General features: G+C 51.6%; 1 protein-coding gene across 3 annotated transcripts in view; it reads left to right on the plus strand.

Annotated features, from left to right (window-relative positions):
- Positions 1–17,765, plus strand: part of TEAD4 (TEA domain transcription factor 4) — an 83,059-nt gene that overhangs the window by 35,883 nt on the left and 29,411 nt on the right. For all 3 annotated transcript variants that reach the window (XM_063672330.1, XM_054443626.2, XM_054443628.2), the window contains one exon: positions 17,495–17,559. In XM_063672330.1, coding sequence (XP_063528400.1) covers positions 17,495–17,559 — 65 coding nt within the window. The remainder of the gene's footprint in view (positions 1–17,494; positions 17,560–17,765) is intronic.

The raw sequence follows: 17,765 nt of genomic DNA on the forward strand, positions 1-17,765 counted from the left end.
TGCAGAACACAACAGAAACTGTTCAGCGCCGCATGGGAAGGACCAAGCAGTTGGCATGGGGCCACGATGACTTTTGGATGGAAGAGGGGGCATCTGGAAAAACGAAGCAGGGGCCGGGCATGGTGGCTCACTCAAGCCTGGGATTCCAGCACTTTGGGAGGCCAACGTGGGAGGATCACATGAGGCCAGCAGTTTGAAACCAGCCTGGGCAACAAAGCGAGACACCATCTCTAGTAAAAATTTAAAAAATTACCCGGGTGTGGTGGTGCTAGCCTGTAGTCCCAGCTACTGGGGAGGCTGAGGCAGAAAGATCTCTTGAGGCCAAGAGGTCAAGGCTGCATTGAGCCGTGATTGTACTGTTGCACTCCTGCCTGGGTGCCAGAGTGAGGCCCTGCCTCAAAAAAAAAAAAAAGAAAAAAGAGAAGTGAAGCAAGAATAAAAACTGAATAGCTGTTGGAAGGCCCAGATCAGGCTTCTGTTCCCGTTGGAAAGTCCTCTAGGAACCCAAGCTCAAAACAGTGGTCTTGGGGCAGGAGTGAGAGCCCTGAGTGGGTCTCTAAATGGCTGAAGTCAGTGACAACAGGGCCCCTGCCTGGCTTCCAACAGGATGGCCCTAGACCAGCTGCCCACCCCCATGGGTTTCCATTCATTTCTCCCCCACACCCAACACTGGTGCCACCCCCACCATTGTTGCTTTGCTCGGCTTCCCCAGGGTCTCCCTTACTTCTGGGTCGGCCCTCCAGGTTGTCCCTGCTCTGACCACTTCTTGCTCTGATGGTTGCTTATTTTTTCCTTTTTCCTTTCTTTTTCTCTTTTTTTTTTTTTTTGAGATGGAGTTTCACTCTTGTTGCCCAGGCTGGAGTGCAATGGGTGCAATCTCAGCTCAACACTACCTCTGCCTCCCGAGTTCAAGTGATTCTTCCAGCTCAGCCTGCCGAGTAAGCTTGTATTACAGGCATGTGCCACCACTCCTGGCTAATTTTGTATTTTTAGTAGAGACAGGGTTTTTCCATGTTGGTCCTGACCATGTTGGTCAGGCTGGTCTTGAACTCCAGACCTCAGGTGATCCGCCTGCCTTGGCCTCCCAAAGTGATGGGATTACAGGCGTGAGCCACCGCACCCGGCTTTTCTTTCCTTTTTTTTTTGAGACAGAGTCTTGCTCTGTCACCCAGGCTGGAGTGCAGTGGAGCAATCTCGGCTCACTGCAGCCTCCGCCCTGTGGGTTAAAGTGATTCTTCTGCTTCACCCTCCCAAGTAGTTGGGTCTACAGGCCTGTACCACCACACCCGGCTGATTTTACAGGTGTGAGCCACCATGCCCGGCCTTGCGTCTGTATTTCTAAATAAAATACTTGAATGTGTTTGTGGCAGTTAAGATAAAGTTTGTCTTTAACAGATCCCAAATAACAGTGGCTTATATAAGGGAAATTTCCTTCTCTCTCCTATAAATGTCTGGAGGGTAGGTAGTCCAGGGAAGGTGTGGCAGCTCTGCTCCATGAAGCTCTCAGGGACCCAGGATGCTTCCGTCTTGTGGCTCATGAGCATGCCTTCCATTGTGAATGTTCCCTTAAGGCCCAAGCAGCTGCTCCAGCTCCAGGAGTTACACTGCAGCTAGCAGACAGGAGAATGGGATGAAGAAGAGTGACCTGGATACATTTAAGGAAGACACTGGCAAACTAACCCCTGAAATATTTACTAGCCAGAACCCAGCCAGGTGACCATACTTAGGAGCGAGAGGCATTGGAAAATCCAGCAATGCACTGCTATAGCCCTCTGTAGCTATAGAAAAGGGGATAGCAATTAGAGGGGAGGGACTGGCTGTCTTTGGCACTTTTATTTTTTGAGTTTGTAATTCTAGACATTCTCTGTTGACTTACTATGGAAATTTAGGACTGAGATCTCTTATATCCCTCAAATCCTCTGTTTTACTCACCACCTAGCAGCTTTCATGCTTCTGCCCATAGTTTGTATTTTTTTTTTTTTTTTTGGAGACAGTCTCCACTCAGGCTGGGGTGCAATGGCACAATTACAGCTCACTGCAACCTCGACCTCTTGGGCTCAAGCAATCCTCTTACCTCAGCCTCCTGAGTAGCTGGGACTACAGGTGCATACGACCATGGCTGGCTAATTTTAGAATTTTTTATAAAGTCCAGGTGCGGTGACTCACACCTGTAATCCCAGCACTTTGGGAGGCCGAGGCGGGTGGATCACCTGAGGTCAGGAGTTCGAGACCAGCCTGGCCAACATGGTGAAACCCCGTCACTACTAAAAATACAAAAATTAGCCGGGCGTCGTGGCACATGCCTATAGTCCCAGCTACTTGGGAAGCCGAGGCAGGAGAATCGCTTGAACCCAGGAAGTGGAGGTTGCAATGAGCCGAGATTGTGCCGCTGGACTCCAGCCTGGGTGACAGAGTGAGACTCTGTCTCTAAAGAAAAGTAAAAAATAAAAAAATTTTTTTTGTTTTTTTTTTGTTTTTTGAGATGGAGTCTCGCTTTGTCGCGCCCAGGCTGGAGTCCATCTCAGCTCACTGCAATCTCCGCCTCCAGGGTTCAAGCGATTCTCCTGCCTCAGCCTCCCAAGTAGCTGGGATTACAGACGCCTGCCACCACACCCGGCTAATTTTTTGTATTTTTAATAGAGAAGGGGTTTCACCATGTTGGTCAGGCTGGTCTCGAACTCCTGACCTCAGGTGATCCACCCTCCTTGGCCTCCCAAAGTGCTGGGATTACAGGTGTGAGCCACTGCGCCTGGCCAAAAAATAATTTTTTTATAGAGATGATGTCTCACTGCCTTGTGTAGGCTGGACTTGAACTCCTGGGCTGAAGCCATCCTCTTGCCTCGGCCTCCCAAAGTGGTGGGATTATAGGCATCAGCCACCTGCCCAGCCTTCCTATAGTTTTCGATTAAACTTATATTCGAGACTTCAGAATTTTTACAGAGTAAATATTGGTCACAGCTGTTCCATACAGTTTTACGTTTCTTTTCTCATACAGCTTTTTGGTTTTCCTGGAGATAATGTTCTTGATGTTTTTCATTTGGTTGCTTGTTTCTACGTCTATCATTAGTTTATCTTTAAACTGTTCAGAAAAGAGTAAAATTCTCACTCTCTCCTTTTTTTTTTGTTTTAAGAGACCATCCTAACACGGTGAAACCCTGCCTCTATTAAAAAAAAAACAAAAACAGAGACAAGGCCTTGCTCTGTCATCCAGGCTGGAGTGCAGTGGCATAGTCTTAGCTCACTGCCTCACTACAGGCTCTACCTCCTGGGCTCCAGCGATCCTGCCACCTCGGCCTCCTGAGTAGTTAGGACTACAGGGAAGCATCACTATGCCTGGCTATTTTTTTTATTTTTTGTGGAGACGGGGTCTTGCTGTGTTGCCCAGGCTGATCTTGAACTCCTAGGCTCAAGCAGTCCTGCCTGGGCCTCCCAGAGTGCTAGGATTACAGGAGTGAGTCACTGTATCTGGCCTAAAATGCTCTTAATATGGTCCAGTATACCAGGTGATCTAAGATTTTGTTTTCCTAAAAGTAAGCCTCCTGGAGGCCTCCGCCCTCCTGCTTTATTCTGTGCCATATGCCCCCCAGGCCTGTTGCACAGCTGTCATTCTGGGATTTTCTTGTTTTCTTTTGGAGACAGAGTCTCACTCTGTCGCCCAGGCTGTAGTGCAATGACATGATCTCGGCTCACTGCAACCTCCGCCTCCCAACTTCAAGCAATTCTCCTGCCTCAGCCTCCCGAGTAGCTGGGATTATAGGTGCCTGCCACCACACCCGGCTAATTTTTGTATTTTTAGTAGAGACGGGGTTTCACCACGTTGGCCAGGCTGGTCTCGAACTCCTGACCTCATGATCCACCTGCCTTGGCCTCCCAAAGTGCTGGGATTACAGGCGTGAGCCATCGCAGACTCAGGGTCCCAGCAGACCCGGCCATCCTGGGATTTTCTTCCTCTGCATCCTGTGAAGTCCCTTCCACTTCTGCTTGTGAAGTTTTGCTTCTTACTTTTAGTGCCTGGGGAAGTGTCATGTGGGGGACAGCTGTATGTGGAGCACCTGGGGGTGCCTGGTGTGGTGTTGGGTGCTTTGCAGAGGTTGTTCCCGTTTAGCCAGGAGGGACACAGCCTCTGGGACCCCCAGGCTCTTTCCTCTGCTTTGGTGGAGGAAGGGATGAGTATAGATTGTGAGCTTAGGTGTGAAATGAGAAAGGGCAGGGGGAGTGCAGAGAAGGGCAAGCGGCTTGGCTGGGGAGCCGTGTGGTATGTGCTCTGGACCCTTCACAGGGCTGGTCTGTGTGTTTTAAAGGCAGAGATGGGCCGGGAAACGTAAGTGTGCAGGTCTGTGTGCTTTAGAGGCAGAGCTGGGCCGGAAAACGTGTGTGCATGAGGCATCTCCAGCAAGGGGCAAGGGTGGAGGGTGCTGTGGGTGTCTGGGAGGGCCCTGTGGAGATGCCAGAATGCGCTAAATCAACAGACATCTCTGGAATTAAGCACCCCTGGGGACCAAGGGCTTTGAGGACTTGCTTTTTGGGGGTGTGTGTTGGGGGGGTTTGGGAGTGTGTGTGTGTGTGTATATTAAAATCTATATAACATTTTCCATTTTAATCATTATAGTTTTTCAGTTCATAATTTGATGGCATGAAATATATTCACATTGATGTACAGCCATTACTACCACCCATCGTCAGAAATATTTCATTTCAAAGTGAAATCCTTTACCTTTTAAACAGTAATTCTCCATTCTCGCCATCCTCCCCACCCTCCAGCCCTGGCAACCACCCTTCTGCTTTCTGTCTTTATGGGTCTGACTCCTTTAGTTACCTCATATAAGTGGAATCATACAACATTTGCCCTTTTGTGACTGGCTCATTTCACTTAACACAAGGTCCTCGACGTTTATCTGTATTGTAACCTAGGTCAGAGTTGCCTTCCTTTTTAAGGCTGAGTAATATTCCATTGTAAAGACCACATTCTGTTTATCTGTTCATCTGCCGACGGACATTTGGGTGGATGCTTAGTTTTATTTAGTTGTTATAGGTAGATGTTTCTGTCCCTGCTTCATATATAAAGATACTGGGGTTAAGAGACCGTGACCAAGCCTGGGGAAGTGCCAGGCTCTGGATCTCTGGCAGGCCTTGGGTTGGAATTCTCTTTGGCAGGAGGGAAGCCACTGACTCAGGGAAGCAGACTGAAAACGGTTTGGCAAACTGTCCTGGCCATGTTGGCATCTCGGATGCTGCTCCTCCCCTGTGCTGAGACCCAGGGAGGGGCATGGGGTGGGGACGCTCCAGAGGGCCTGGAGGAAGAGTGAGGAAGGGCAGAGGCGCTGTTTCACTGTGCTTCGTAACACGCCAGCGCTCCCAGCATCCGGGGCATCCGTGATCTTTCGGTCCTTTCAAGGGTCCCTTCAAGGAGGGAGGAATGGCACCTCTGCTTGCAGATGCAGAAATGGAAATTCAGGGAACCCAAGAGTTTCTCCCAGTCTCTCAAGTTGGAAGTGGAGAGTGGGTCTTTAACCCATTTCTCCTGCCTCCAAGCTTGGTGTTCCTCTGTCAGCTGAATGGCCTTGCTCCTCCACTGCCTGGCCCTGGCTCCAGGTGGGTCAGGCCCTGGGCAGGGCCGTGGAGGCTGTACTGCAGGCTCTGACAACCGCCCAGCCCCCACAGCACCTGTCCTGCATGAGAATAGGTTCTGCTGGGATCCAGACACCCGCTCACTCCATCTCTTCTTACCAGTCCCGGGGGCCGAGCCAAGGCAGGACTGCGTGGGGACTGATGGAGGGCTCTCAGCAGGCAGAGCTGACCAGCCTGGCTGGGAGCTATAGATAGCTCTGAGCTCACCCCCAGTGTGTGGGATGGGCCCTCTGGGAGGCGGAACGGGAGGCAAGCTGAGAGCTGACTCAGACCTCAGCTCACCGTGGCTGCTCCCCTCCTGTCTTCTCATCTTCCCTTGGGGGATCTGCGCTTCCCATCCTCTGTGTACCCCAGCCCCATTCTGAGCCCCCAGCTGCTTCCAGCATCCCCAGAGCTCTGGTCTTTTCTCCCCACTCACTTTCCTGCATCCAAAGGCCACCAGCCCCTTTCCAAGTGGGCCGGCCCGGTGGGGTACGGGGTGGGGCTAAGAGGATGAGTCCCGACCCGGGGACCTGGCCTTAGCTGTTTGAGGACAGGGGTTAGGCCTGCTCGAACTCCGGCCACGGCGCATCCAGCATAGGACACGCTGACCAAGGCCAGGCAGACATGCAGATGACATGCAAAGCAGCACGGCAGATTAACACCTGCTATTTCTGAGCTGAGTCTCCCACGCTTGTTGGCTCCAGCCCTCCCCTTGAGCACCTCTTACCCTCCTGGGCCGGCTCCCGAGCCTGGGGTGCTTGCCTTCTGCTCACGGCCTCTTTCATTTCTGCCCTGTCACTGTGTGACCCTCCCCCTGGCACAGCCAGCGCTGGCCACTCTGACCTCCTGTGGCCAGGCTCACAGTCGGCCTAGCCTAGTGTGCAGGTGGTGGGATTCGAGCAACTTCTCGCCCCCTTCTGCCTGCTCCCCACCTTCCCCGCTCCTCACACTCAGTGCTGGCCGGGTGGGCTCGTGTCCTGCCTCCTGCTCTCTGGAGGGCTGTGGCTGGCTCTGGGGTTTCCTCTGCATTCATCCCTTTCTGCCTTCTGTGCTTCTCACCTTCCTGAAGTTGCTCTTGACTTTCCCGAGTCTTCCTGCCTCTTCTTTTCCCTGCCTCTCTCTCTGCTTCTCCCCTCCTGTGTCCCAGGTGGGCCATCCTTTTAGCGGCTCGTCAGTTCTCATTAAGTGCCCACCGCCACTGGCAGGCCGGGCTGAGGCCGTGTGGTCTCTGCTTTCCACGACTTCATGGTCTAATGAGAGGGGCAGGAGAAACTTCTCTGCACAGTTAGCCACCCAGGCAGACACCGGGGCTGTCCACAGCCGATATTAACCAGATTTATCCTGGGAGTTTTCCTGAAGGAACCAGAGCGGAGTGTGGCTGCTTGTCTTGGTCTGTTTTCTGTTGTTTAGAACAGAATACCCGAAACTGGGTAATTTATAATGAAGGAGTTTATTCCTTACAGTTACAGAGGCTGGGAAGTCCAAGGTTGAGGGGCTGCATCTGGGAGGGCCTTCGTGCTGGAGGGGACTCTGCAGAGTCCCGAGGTGGTGCAGGCATCCCGTGGCGAGGGGGCCGAGTGTGCTTGCTCAGGCCTCCTCTTCCTGTGAGACAGCCCCCAGTCCCACTCCCGCGCTAACCCGTCAGCCCGTTAATCCATGAGTGGATCAATCCCTCATGAAGGCAGTGCCCTCAGGGCCATATCACCCCTTAAAGGCCCACCTGTCAATACTGCCACATGGGGGATTAAATTTCAACATGAATTTTGGAGGGGACAAATATTCAAACCACAGCAGTGCTCCAGGCAAGGGGGCGGAGAGATTGTGAGCATCAGCCTAGAGGCGAGACTTCGCATGGTGGGTTTGGGGGACCCTGGTGGAGGATCTGGGCGAAGCACTGTTGATTCGTCAGACTGTCAGAGGTGAAGGGATCCCCTCGTTTTGTGGATGAGTCACACAGCTAATAAGAGGCAGAACCGGGACCAGACTCGGGCTGAGTTTGGAACTAGATCTAGCACGTCGAGGGTCTTTTCACGAAGGTGATGGGACAGAGGTCACGGCGTCTCACCTGGGCTCCTACCCCAACTTCTTCACCATAGCCTCATTGGCGGGATTTTCTGCTCCTCTTTGCTTTGTTGCCCTGTGGGTTTCCAGCTGCTCCTATGCTCCTCCCTACAGCCTACAACCCTGACTTCAGGTGCCTGGAGGCCTGATGACGGGAGTGTTGAAATCTACTCTGTCCCTGAGAGCTGGCGTGACCTTGGGCAAGTTATTTAACCTCCTTGGGCTTCGCTTTCCTTTTGTAAAGTGGAGGTCATGTTACTACTATCTTTATGGGAGGTGTTTTGGTTTATTTATTTTATTGTGAGAAAAATATACATTATGTAAAATTAACCATTTAAGCCATTTTTATGTGTACAGGTCAGTGGCATTAAGTACATTCACCTTTTTGTGTACCATCATCACCATCCATTTCCAGAAATTTTCCATCATCTCAAATAGAAATTCTGTACCCATTAAACAATAATTCCCTGTTCCCCTCTGCCCCTATAGCCACTGGTAACCTGTTCTATTTTCTGTCTCTATGATTTGCCTATTCTAGGCATTTCATAAAGGTGGAATCAAGCCGGCCGCGGTGGCTCACGCCTGTAATCCCAGCACTTTGGGAGGCTGAGGTGGGTGAATCAAGAGGTCAGGAGTTTGAGACCAGCCTGGCCAACATGGTGAAATCCTGTCACTACTAAAAATACAAAATTACAAAATGAGCTGTGTGTGGTGGTGTGCACCTGTAATCCCAGCTACTCCAGAGGCTGAGGCAGGAGATTTGCTTGAACCCGGGAGGCAGAGGTTTCAGTGAGCCGAGATCATGCCACTGCACTCCAGCCTGGGCAACAAAGTGAGACTCTGTCTCCAAAAAAAAAAAAAATGTAATCATACATATTTCCCTTTTTATCTCTGGCTTATTTCAGTTGGCATAATGTCCTTAAGGTTCATCCATGTTGTAGCGTGTGTCAGAATTTCCCTCTTTTTTAAGGCTGAGTAATATTCCATTGTATGGATAGACTGCATCTTGCTTATCTGTTCACCTGTGGATAGACGTTTGTATTGCTTCTATCTTTTGACTACTATGACTAATACTGCAATGAACACTGGTGTACAGGTATCTTGAGTCCCTGCTTTTTCAGTTCTTGTGGGATTGGAATTGCTAGCTCATATGGTAATTTTATGTTTAAGTTTTTGAGGAACCACCAAACTATTTTCCACAGCAGCTGCATCATTTTACATTCCCGCCAGCAATGAACAAAGGTTCTGATTTCGCATATCCTCATCAACACTTGTTATTTTCCATTTTTTGGATCATAACCATCCTAGTGGGTGTGAAGTGCTATCTTGTGGTTTTTGATTTGCATTTCCCTAATGATTAGTGATGTGGAGCATCTTTTCACGAGGTTATTGGAATAAGACATTGCCTTCTAGTGTTGTAGTAGGGATGAGAGCACACAGTAGGTGCCAAATGCACAGCACAGGGGTGAAGGGAACATGTACCTGCCCTCAAGGAACTCACAGTGTGGTGGGGGAGCATGACTAGGACAGACACTGAGGCAGGAATGGGCATGCCCTCTTGGGTGGGGAGCAGTGCAAGCTTCTTGGGGCTTCCTGGGGCTGTGGCCTTGAAGGCTGGCTGATTTCACCAGAAGCCTCAGAGCCCTCCAGGGACAATGGTGGGAACAGCTCAAATGTCAGGCCCAATTGCTGCCTTCTCAGGCTTCAGTCAGAAGTTCCTTCTCCACAAATAGCCTCCTCCTCCAGCCCCAGGTGTTTATGGCTTCAGTTGATCTCTGGATAGCTGCACCTCCACACACACACCCCGGCCCCCTCTTCCAGGCCATTGGGGATTAGGGTGGGGCAGCGAGGATGGGCCCAGCCTCCTCTCCCTGAGCCCCGACCTACAGGGGTGCAGTGTGGCACTTGCCCACTCTGCCAGAGGCCTACAGTGAACCAAAGATGTCCACACACACTTCCACCCACTCTTGGGTGGGGAGGCTTGTGCCCTCAGCTCCTCAGTCCTTTTCAAGTTTGAAAGCTAATAGCATTCATTATAACAGGGCTTCGTTAACAATATTAACAATAATTGCTGACCTTGCTGGCCCTCTGCTGAGTGGTGCGTGCTTTACTTACTCCATGCCATTTCATAGTTTATGGTCTAGCGGGGTGGGCTGCCATGGAGAGAGGGGACTCGGCGCAGAGGAAATGAGATACAGAAATGACCTAGCCCAGGCAGGATTTTGCAGCTGGGGTAACGATTTTAGTGGTGCTATGTGACGGAGGTGGCCGGCAGGGTGTGTGTGCGGCTGGGTGTGGGGCTAGGAGAAAGCGGAGATTCCTCGTGGACGCTGCATCGGGAACGCTCCACCCTCAGCCTTTAGGCCTAGGCTCCTGTTTCTCCACGGGCAGCCTTCCCCCTTGGTGGGGTGGGGCCGTGGGTGTGAGCTGGGGGCTGTCAGACACATGTGCTCTGACAGATGGGCCCACAGTCTGGCAGGGGTGTCCTTCCCATCCCCACCCAGGCCTGCCCTGGGGTTGGCCAAGGCCACCTGCCACATTGCAATGCGCAGCTGCCTGACTGGCCTCCTCCTTCTTCCCCAGCCTGTGTTCTCAGCCACCAGAGGGAGAAGGCCTGCGGTTATGCAGCTAGGGGCAGAGCTGGGGCAAGGAAAAGGACAAGCCCCTCCCACCGCCACCACCTCAGCTGGGTGCTTTACAAGTTTCTCACTGCCATGGCCCTTTGCCAGCCTTCACTGTGGTTCCCACGCTCCCTACTGCCTTCCGCTCTTGCCCCTGACTCTGGGAGCCTCCTGGTGTCTCCATGATCCAGGATATGTTGGCTCCCACCAGCTCTGGGTACCACTGTCCATGACTGGTGGGCAGGACCTCAGGTCCAAATAGTCGGATCTCCCTCCAGGACCTTACCTCATGCAGAGACTTAGGAATTGGGGGGATTGATCCAAAGGGAAGGAGCAGCATCGTCCCTTGCAGAGGAAGCTCAGCTCTGTCGGGGGAGCATATCCTGGGGGGAAACAGCCAGCATGTAATACTCTCAAAGCACTGGGGACGGCCTTAGAAAACATACCCTCTCGTGGTGCCTGGGACACTAGCAAGCCATGAGACTGTGAATAAGTCATTTCCCCTCTCTGGGCTTCCATTTCATCTTCATCAGGCTAAACAGGACCTCTAGAGTCACGTGGTCCAGCCCTGCTTCTGAGAGAAGTGACCTCCAATTCCCTGTTCATTCGGAGTGGTACCATGCAGTAGCCACAGATGGGCACTGGCACCAGACTACATGGACCGGAATCTCAGCCACATGCTTGCCTGCGACCCTGAGAAAATTTCTCAACCTTGCCGTTTCCCTGTCCGTAGCATGGATGAACCCTGAGAAAATTTCTCAACCTTGCTGTTTCCCTGTCCGTAGCGTGGATGACAGTACCACCCTCACGGAGCTGTTGTGAGGATCGAAAGGGTGAATGCAGATAAAGCTGTCACAGGATACATATCCGTATCCACACAGATACTTGTACTGATGAGGTGTGCAGCAAGTGTTCATTGTCATTAACGTTTTCACAGGAGTGACAGGCCACAGCAGCTCCCTCTGTGTGTAAAGCCTGGATTAGATGCCAGCTGGCCTGGAGGCAGTGAAATGGCTGCGTTGACCTTTGGAGCACCCCTGGTGGCAGGAAGGAAGCTGCTTGGTTCCCCTTGGCTCGCACACCCACAGACACCCCACACTAAACTCCCCCACGGGGGGTTCTCAGCTGCCGGCATCACCCCTGACCAGCACAACGAGGCTGGAGGGTCTGAGATGAGCCAGCAACGGAGACGGGCAGGAAGCTCCACAGCCAGCCAGGGGAAAAGCACAACTTTAACAAATACAACCTGGAGGGCAGTGTGCCGAGTGAAATATGCCAGACACAGAAGGACAAATGCCGAGAGGGCTCACTTAGAGGTGGAATCTAAAACAGTGGAACTCACAGCAGCAGAGGGCAGAATGGTGGTTACTGGAGGCTGGGGCGGGCGTGACGGGGAGATGTTGGTCAAACAATACAGTTTCAGTTAGATGGGGAAATGTTTTTGGTTTTTAGTTTTTGTTTTTCCGTTTTGTTTGTTTGTTTTAGACAAGGTCTTACTCTCTCCCCTGGCAGAAGTGCAGTGGTGTGATCACAGCTCACTGCAGCCTCAGTCTCCTGGACTCAAGTGACCCTCCTGCCTCAGCTTCCTGAGTAGCTGGGACTACAGGCATGTACCACCACGCCTGGCTAATTTTTTATTTTTATTTTTATTATTTTTATTGATTTTGTTTATTTTATTTTTTGAGATGGAGTCTTGCTCTATCGCCCAGGCTGGAGTGCAATGGCGCAATCTCGGCTCACTGCAAGCTCTGCCTCCTGGGTTCATGCCATTCTCCGGCCTCAGCCTCCTGAGTAGCTGGGACTACAGGCGCCTGCCACCACGCCCAGCTAATTTTTTTTTGTATTTTTAGTAGAGATGGGGTTTCACTGTGTTAGCCAGGATGGTCTCAATCTCCTGACCTCATGATCCGCCCGCCTCGCCTACCCAAAGTGCTGGGATTACAGGCGTAAGCCACCATACCCAGCCTTATTTTTATTTTTTTGTAGAGATGGAGTGGGGTCTCACTATATTGCCCAGGCTGATCTTGAATTCCTGGGCTTGGGCAATCTTCCTGCCTCGGCCTCCCAAAGTACTGGGATTATAGGTGTGAGTCATGACGCCCAGTCAAGGAGGAATGTTTTTGGAGACCTATTGCCCAGCATGGTGACTACAGCGAATAATAATGTATTGCATTTTTCAAAGTGCTAAGGAAGTAAATTTCATGTTCTCATCATGAAAAATGATAAGTACTTGAAATGATGCATATGTTAATTAGTTTGATTCAATCATTCCACATTATATACATATATCATAACATCACTTTGTACCCCATAAATACAGGTTGAGCATCCCGAATCTGAAAATCCCAAATCTGAAATACTCCAAAGTTTGAAACTTTTTGAGATGTGTCCCTGGAAGGAGATGCTCGTTGGACCGTTTTGGATTTCGGATTTTAGGATTAGGGATGCTCAGCTGGCAAGCATATAGTGCAGATAGCCCCCAAATTTGAAAAAAACCCAAATCTGGAACACTTCTGGTTCCAAGCATTTTAGATAAGGGTTAGTCAACCAGTATGTACAGTTTAAAAAAGAAAGAAAAGCCAGACGTGGTGGCTCACACCTGTAATCCCAGCACTTTGGGAGGCTGAGGTGGGCAGATCACCTGAAGTTGGGAGTTTGAGACCAGCCTGACCAACATGGAGAAACCTTGTCTCTACTAAAACTACAAAATTAGCTGGGTGTTGCCTGTAATCCCAGCTACTTGGGAGGCTGAGGCAGGAGAATCACTTGAACCCGGGAGGCGGAGGTTGTGGTGAGCCAAGATCGCCCCATTGCACTCCAGCCTAGGCAACAGAGCGAAACTCTGTCTCAAAAAAATAAAAATAAATAAAAATAAAAAAGAAAGAAAAAAAATACAAAGATGGTCCGGGTGTGGTGGCTGATGCCTATAATCCCAGCACTTTGGAGGCTGAGGTGGGCAGATTACTTGAGGTCAGGGGTTCAAGACCAGCCTGGCCAACATGGTAAAACCCTGTCTCTACTAAAAATACAAAAAGTAGCCAGGCGTGGTGGTGTGTGCCTGTAATCCCAGCTACTTGGGAGGCTGAGGTGGGAGAATCACTGGAACCCGGGAGGTGGAGGTTGTGGTGATCCGAGATCACACCAACTGCACTCCAGCCTGGGCAACAGCGAGACTCCCTCTCAAAAAAACAAAACAAAACAAAAAAGAAGACAGCTGAGCCTGCCTTAGCTAACCCTTGGTGTGGCTCCTGTCCTGCCCCATTATTAGCCTCTCGCCCAGGGCTGAGACATTGTAAGCGCTTTCTAGCAGCAGAGCCTTTCTAGCAGCAGAGCCCTGGAACCTTGTGGCAGAGGGTGAGGGTAGTTGTGGGGTGGTGGGCAGGGGCTCCTTGCAGAGGCTGAGTCCTCTGTGATGTTTGGGGTGAAGATCTCAGCTGATGGGGGCCAAGGCCTCCCTACTGCTGCTCACCACAGGCTGCAGAGGAAGCAGCACTGTTACGGGGCGGTCCTGCCTGATGAGAGGAGGTTCTATTAACTAAGCATCCTCGCTGGGCCAGGCCTCGGGCCATATTCAAGCACCTGAGCCAAGAGTCATACCTGGGCAGTTAGTCCTAGATCTGCTGTGGGCAATCTGGTGCAATTCTCTGGCGAATAGGTATAATTACTTGCCCATTGCAGGGATGAGGTGGATTACTGTGAAGTTAATGGGGTTTACACGTTAGGGCCCAGCACTTACATAGGCCCCTTCCAAGTCCCTAAACTTAATTTTTGCTTCATTGAAGTATAACTGACATACAACAAACTGTACATGCTTAAAGTGGACAAGTTGGTACATTTTGACAGATGTATGCACCTGTGAAGCCCTCTCACCACCATCAAGATAATGACTATGTCCATTGCCCCCAGGTTTTTAACCTAATTTTGTGTTTTTAAAATTCTTTTTCCCAAAGGGAGCCTCCCAATTGCTAAATGTCTTAGGCCTCACAAAAGTCTGGGTTTGCTCATGTACAGAAAAGTTCAATGAGACCAGGATAGGACAGCGCTTTAAAAGTTACGTCGGACTAATCAGAAGTAAAAGGTTGTTTGCGTGTATTTAACTCACTCCTTTGTCTTAGAAGGCTAAAACAGTTACAGGACATCCGACCGGCATCTTAGCATTCATTCCCTTGTCATTCAGGCAGCAAGTATTTATTGAGCGCCTACAATGTGCAGGCAGTTTTCTAGGTGGTGGGTATAAATAAGTGAATAAATAGACCAAAAATCTCTATTCGCATGGACTGTGGTTCTGATGGGGGTGAGGGCACAGACAGTACTCAAATAAGTTAGATTATGTATTATGCTAGAAGGTGCTATGGAGGAAAGTAAAGGCGGTGGGTGCCAGGGTGAGTGTGTAGGAGTATGATTTCAGCCCTCAGTGAGGAGGTCAGGGAGGAGAGACTGGCACCCGAGGGGTGCAGGTGGTGAGGGACTCTGGGGCAGAGTGTTCCCTGGAGGAGAAACAGGAAGCACAAGGACCTTAGTGGGGCAGGTGTGGGCCTGGTGTGTTTCAGGACAGCAAGAAGTTTAGGATGGAGTAGGTAGACTAGATCAGAGAGGTGACTGAACTGGGGTGGCCGGATCCTGCAGGGGTTTCCAGGCTGTTGTAAGGACTTGGACACTGTTAATCTGGGGCAGATGGAAGCCATTAGAGGGCTTTTGAATTTCGAAAGGGTCGCTGTGTCTGCTGTGTTGAGCATAGACTGGGAGCAGGGAATACAGGTGGAAGGTGATGATCCTAATCCAAGCCAGAGATGATGGGAGCTTGGACCCTGGAGGGTGCGGTGGTGCACAGTGGCTGTATGAACTCTGGATATGTTTTGGAGGTAGAGCCACACCAGACTCATTCATTCATTCAGTGAGTAGGTGCCAGGTACTGGAGATGCAGACTTGAATGGAGGCATAGTCTCTTCCTCTGAGCTGTTGAGAGTCTAACAAGGAAAGACAGACACGGATAACTGATGAGCACACGATAACCTGTGTGCAAGGGATGGACCAGAGGAGCAACCAAGAACTGTATCCCAGATGGTCTGCCATCCTCATCCCTCCTGCTACACCGTCACCCACTTTGCAGCTCTTGGGAACCTCTCTTCCTCCCTCATGCTTTTCCTTGTCTGCATACTAGTCTCTGAGCTGGGTTACTTACTTGGGCCTAGAGCATGTTCATTTTACCGGAAAAGAAACTGAGCCACAGAGTGTTCTCACTGAGCCAGCGTTGAGCTGAGGTCTGTTTCCTACATTTGTAGAAATTTGGAAAAATCTGCAGGAAAAACCTTAAAGGAACTAGATTTAAGAAGAGAAGGCTGGGCTGGGTGCGGTGGCTCACGCCTGTAATCCCAGCACTTTGGGAGGCCAAGGCGGGTGGATCACTTGAGGTCAGGAGTTCGAGACCAGCCTGGTCAACATGGTGAAACCCCGCCTCTACTTAAAATACAAAAAATTAGCCGGGCGTGGTGATATGCACCTGTAATCCCAGCTACTTGGGAGGCTGAGGCAGGAGAATCGCTTGAACCTGGGAGGCGGAGGTTGCAGTGAGCCGAGATCGCGCCATTGAACGCCAGTCTGGGGGACAAGAGCGAGACTTCGTCTAAAAAAAAATAAGTAAATAAATAAAAAAGAAGAGAAGGCTGAGTGAAGGTCCTTAAAGGGAAGACACTTACCGTGCTCCCAAAGCTCATTGGTGGAGTTGCCAGGCTCTAGCCTGGCTCACCAGCTGCCACGTCTGTGGCCCTACTTCATTCACCCACCGGTGATGACTTAGACCCGAGATGCTGCATGGGTGGCTTTAGTTAGACCTGGGGTAGAACTGTCGACTGTTCACTGGACCGCCAAAGCCTTTCCCTAGAAAGCTTTGAGAGGAGACATCTTGTGGACTCAGGGTTTTAGGTGCAGATCAGCCCACAGACAGTGTCCCCAGCCTCTGATTCTCCCCTCCCTCCTTCCTCTGACACAGACAAGGCAGTGGTCCCGGGCCAGCAAACCTTTTCTGGCAGACAGTACCTCTGGAGAGTAGCCTCTTAATTCGGCCTTGGCACTGGGGAAAGGTCAGCTGGGGGGTCAGCTTGGCCTTGGCCGTGCACTCTGGTTACAACCCAGGTGGCAGGCAGCCCACTCCCCTCACCTCCCCAGGCATCAGCAGCTGCCTCCCACAGACAGCCGCAAGCCCTCCAGGTTCTGCAGGACAGGGCGGGCTGGCAGCTTCTCCCTCTGATTCCCGCACTCAAACCCTCTTGCTCTGCCTCTCTTCACCCGATGCTTCTCTGTATGGTCTAACACTAGCCAGGGGTGAAGGATCACCCAAGGAGTTGCCTGACCACCCAGTCCGAACTGGCCCCCGGTCCTCTGAACACATCCCTGTCTGTAGCACCCATGGATTCCATTGCGTGGGCACATGCCGCTCCTGAACTAGGTGACGCTTTGAAATAAGGAACCCCTTTCCATCCTCTTTTTCAATACTGGAAGCCATGGATGCTCTTTGGGGTTTTCCAGGATGCTTCAGGCACAGCAGCAGTCCCTCGGGGGGCTGGGCCCATGGAGAGTGCTCAGCCTTCCTTGTTGAGGGGTCTGAGTCAGCCATGGGGCTGCACATGTGCACTGACTGGCTTTTCTTTATGAGCGGACGGGCTCAGGCCTCCTCTCCGGGGATAGTCAGTGTCTCCAGCAGTTGCACCCCCCATGCCTGCTGCTGCCTGCAGACAGGACAAGAAGTCTGGACGCTCCTACTCGTCTACAGAGGCGGAGGGCACGGTGGCAGTCACACAGGGCAAGGCCGAGGGCCGGGCACCTCCCTGGAGCCTCCCAAGTGTGAAGAAGGCCCAGGAGAAAGTGTGGGGAGAGGAGAGGAGGCGGCCAGCACTGGGTGAGGAACAGTGCCGGGGGTCAAGGGAGGCTCTGGAAGTTCCTCAGGCTGTGTGTGGTTGGTGGCCACGGGCCCTGTTAACCTTGTTCTTGGGTTTCAGTCCCCACAGTGAGGCCTTGTCTTCCTCTCGCTGCTGGGAGATCCCTGTGATGCAGAGAGGGAACCCACAGAATCCTCACCCCACAAATCCGCTTAAGATGGGCAGAGAGTGAGGGCAGGGCTCCTCCACTGAAGGTACCCTGCACCCCCTCGCCACTTCCAGCCTTTTGTCCTTCTCCCCGCTGAGAGGATGCTGGTGTCTCTGCAGGTCGGAACGAGCTGATTGCCCGCTACATCAAGCTCCGGACAGGGAAGACCCGCACCAGGAAGCAGGTGGGCCTCAAGAGACGGGTAGGGGTCCCGGGGGTGGTGTCCCAGCACCAGCCTGCTCCCAAGGTGGGCCAGGTCCTCCCAGGACCAGACGCAGGCTTTTGAGGGGTGGCAGCTCTGGATGAGTTATCTCTGTTGGGCATGTCACGGGTGGTCCAGTTTTCTTTTTCTTTTTTTTTTCTGAGACGGGGTTTCACTCATGTTGCCCA

This window comes from Pongo pygmaeus, chromosome 10, assembly GCF_028885625.2.
Source record: "Pongo pygmaeus isolate AG05252 chromosome 10, NHGRI_mPonPyg2-v2.0_pri, whole genome shotgun sequence".
In the NCBI taxonomy this organism is placed as follows: Eukaryota; Metazoa; Chordata; class Mammalia; order Primates; family Hominidae; genus Pongo; species Pongo pygmaeus.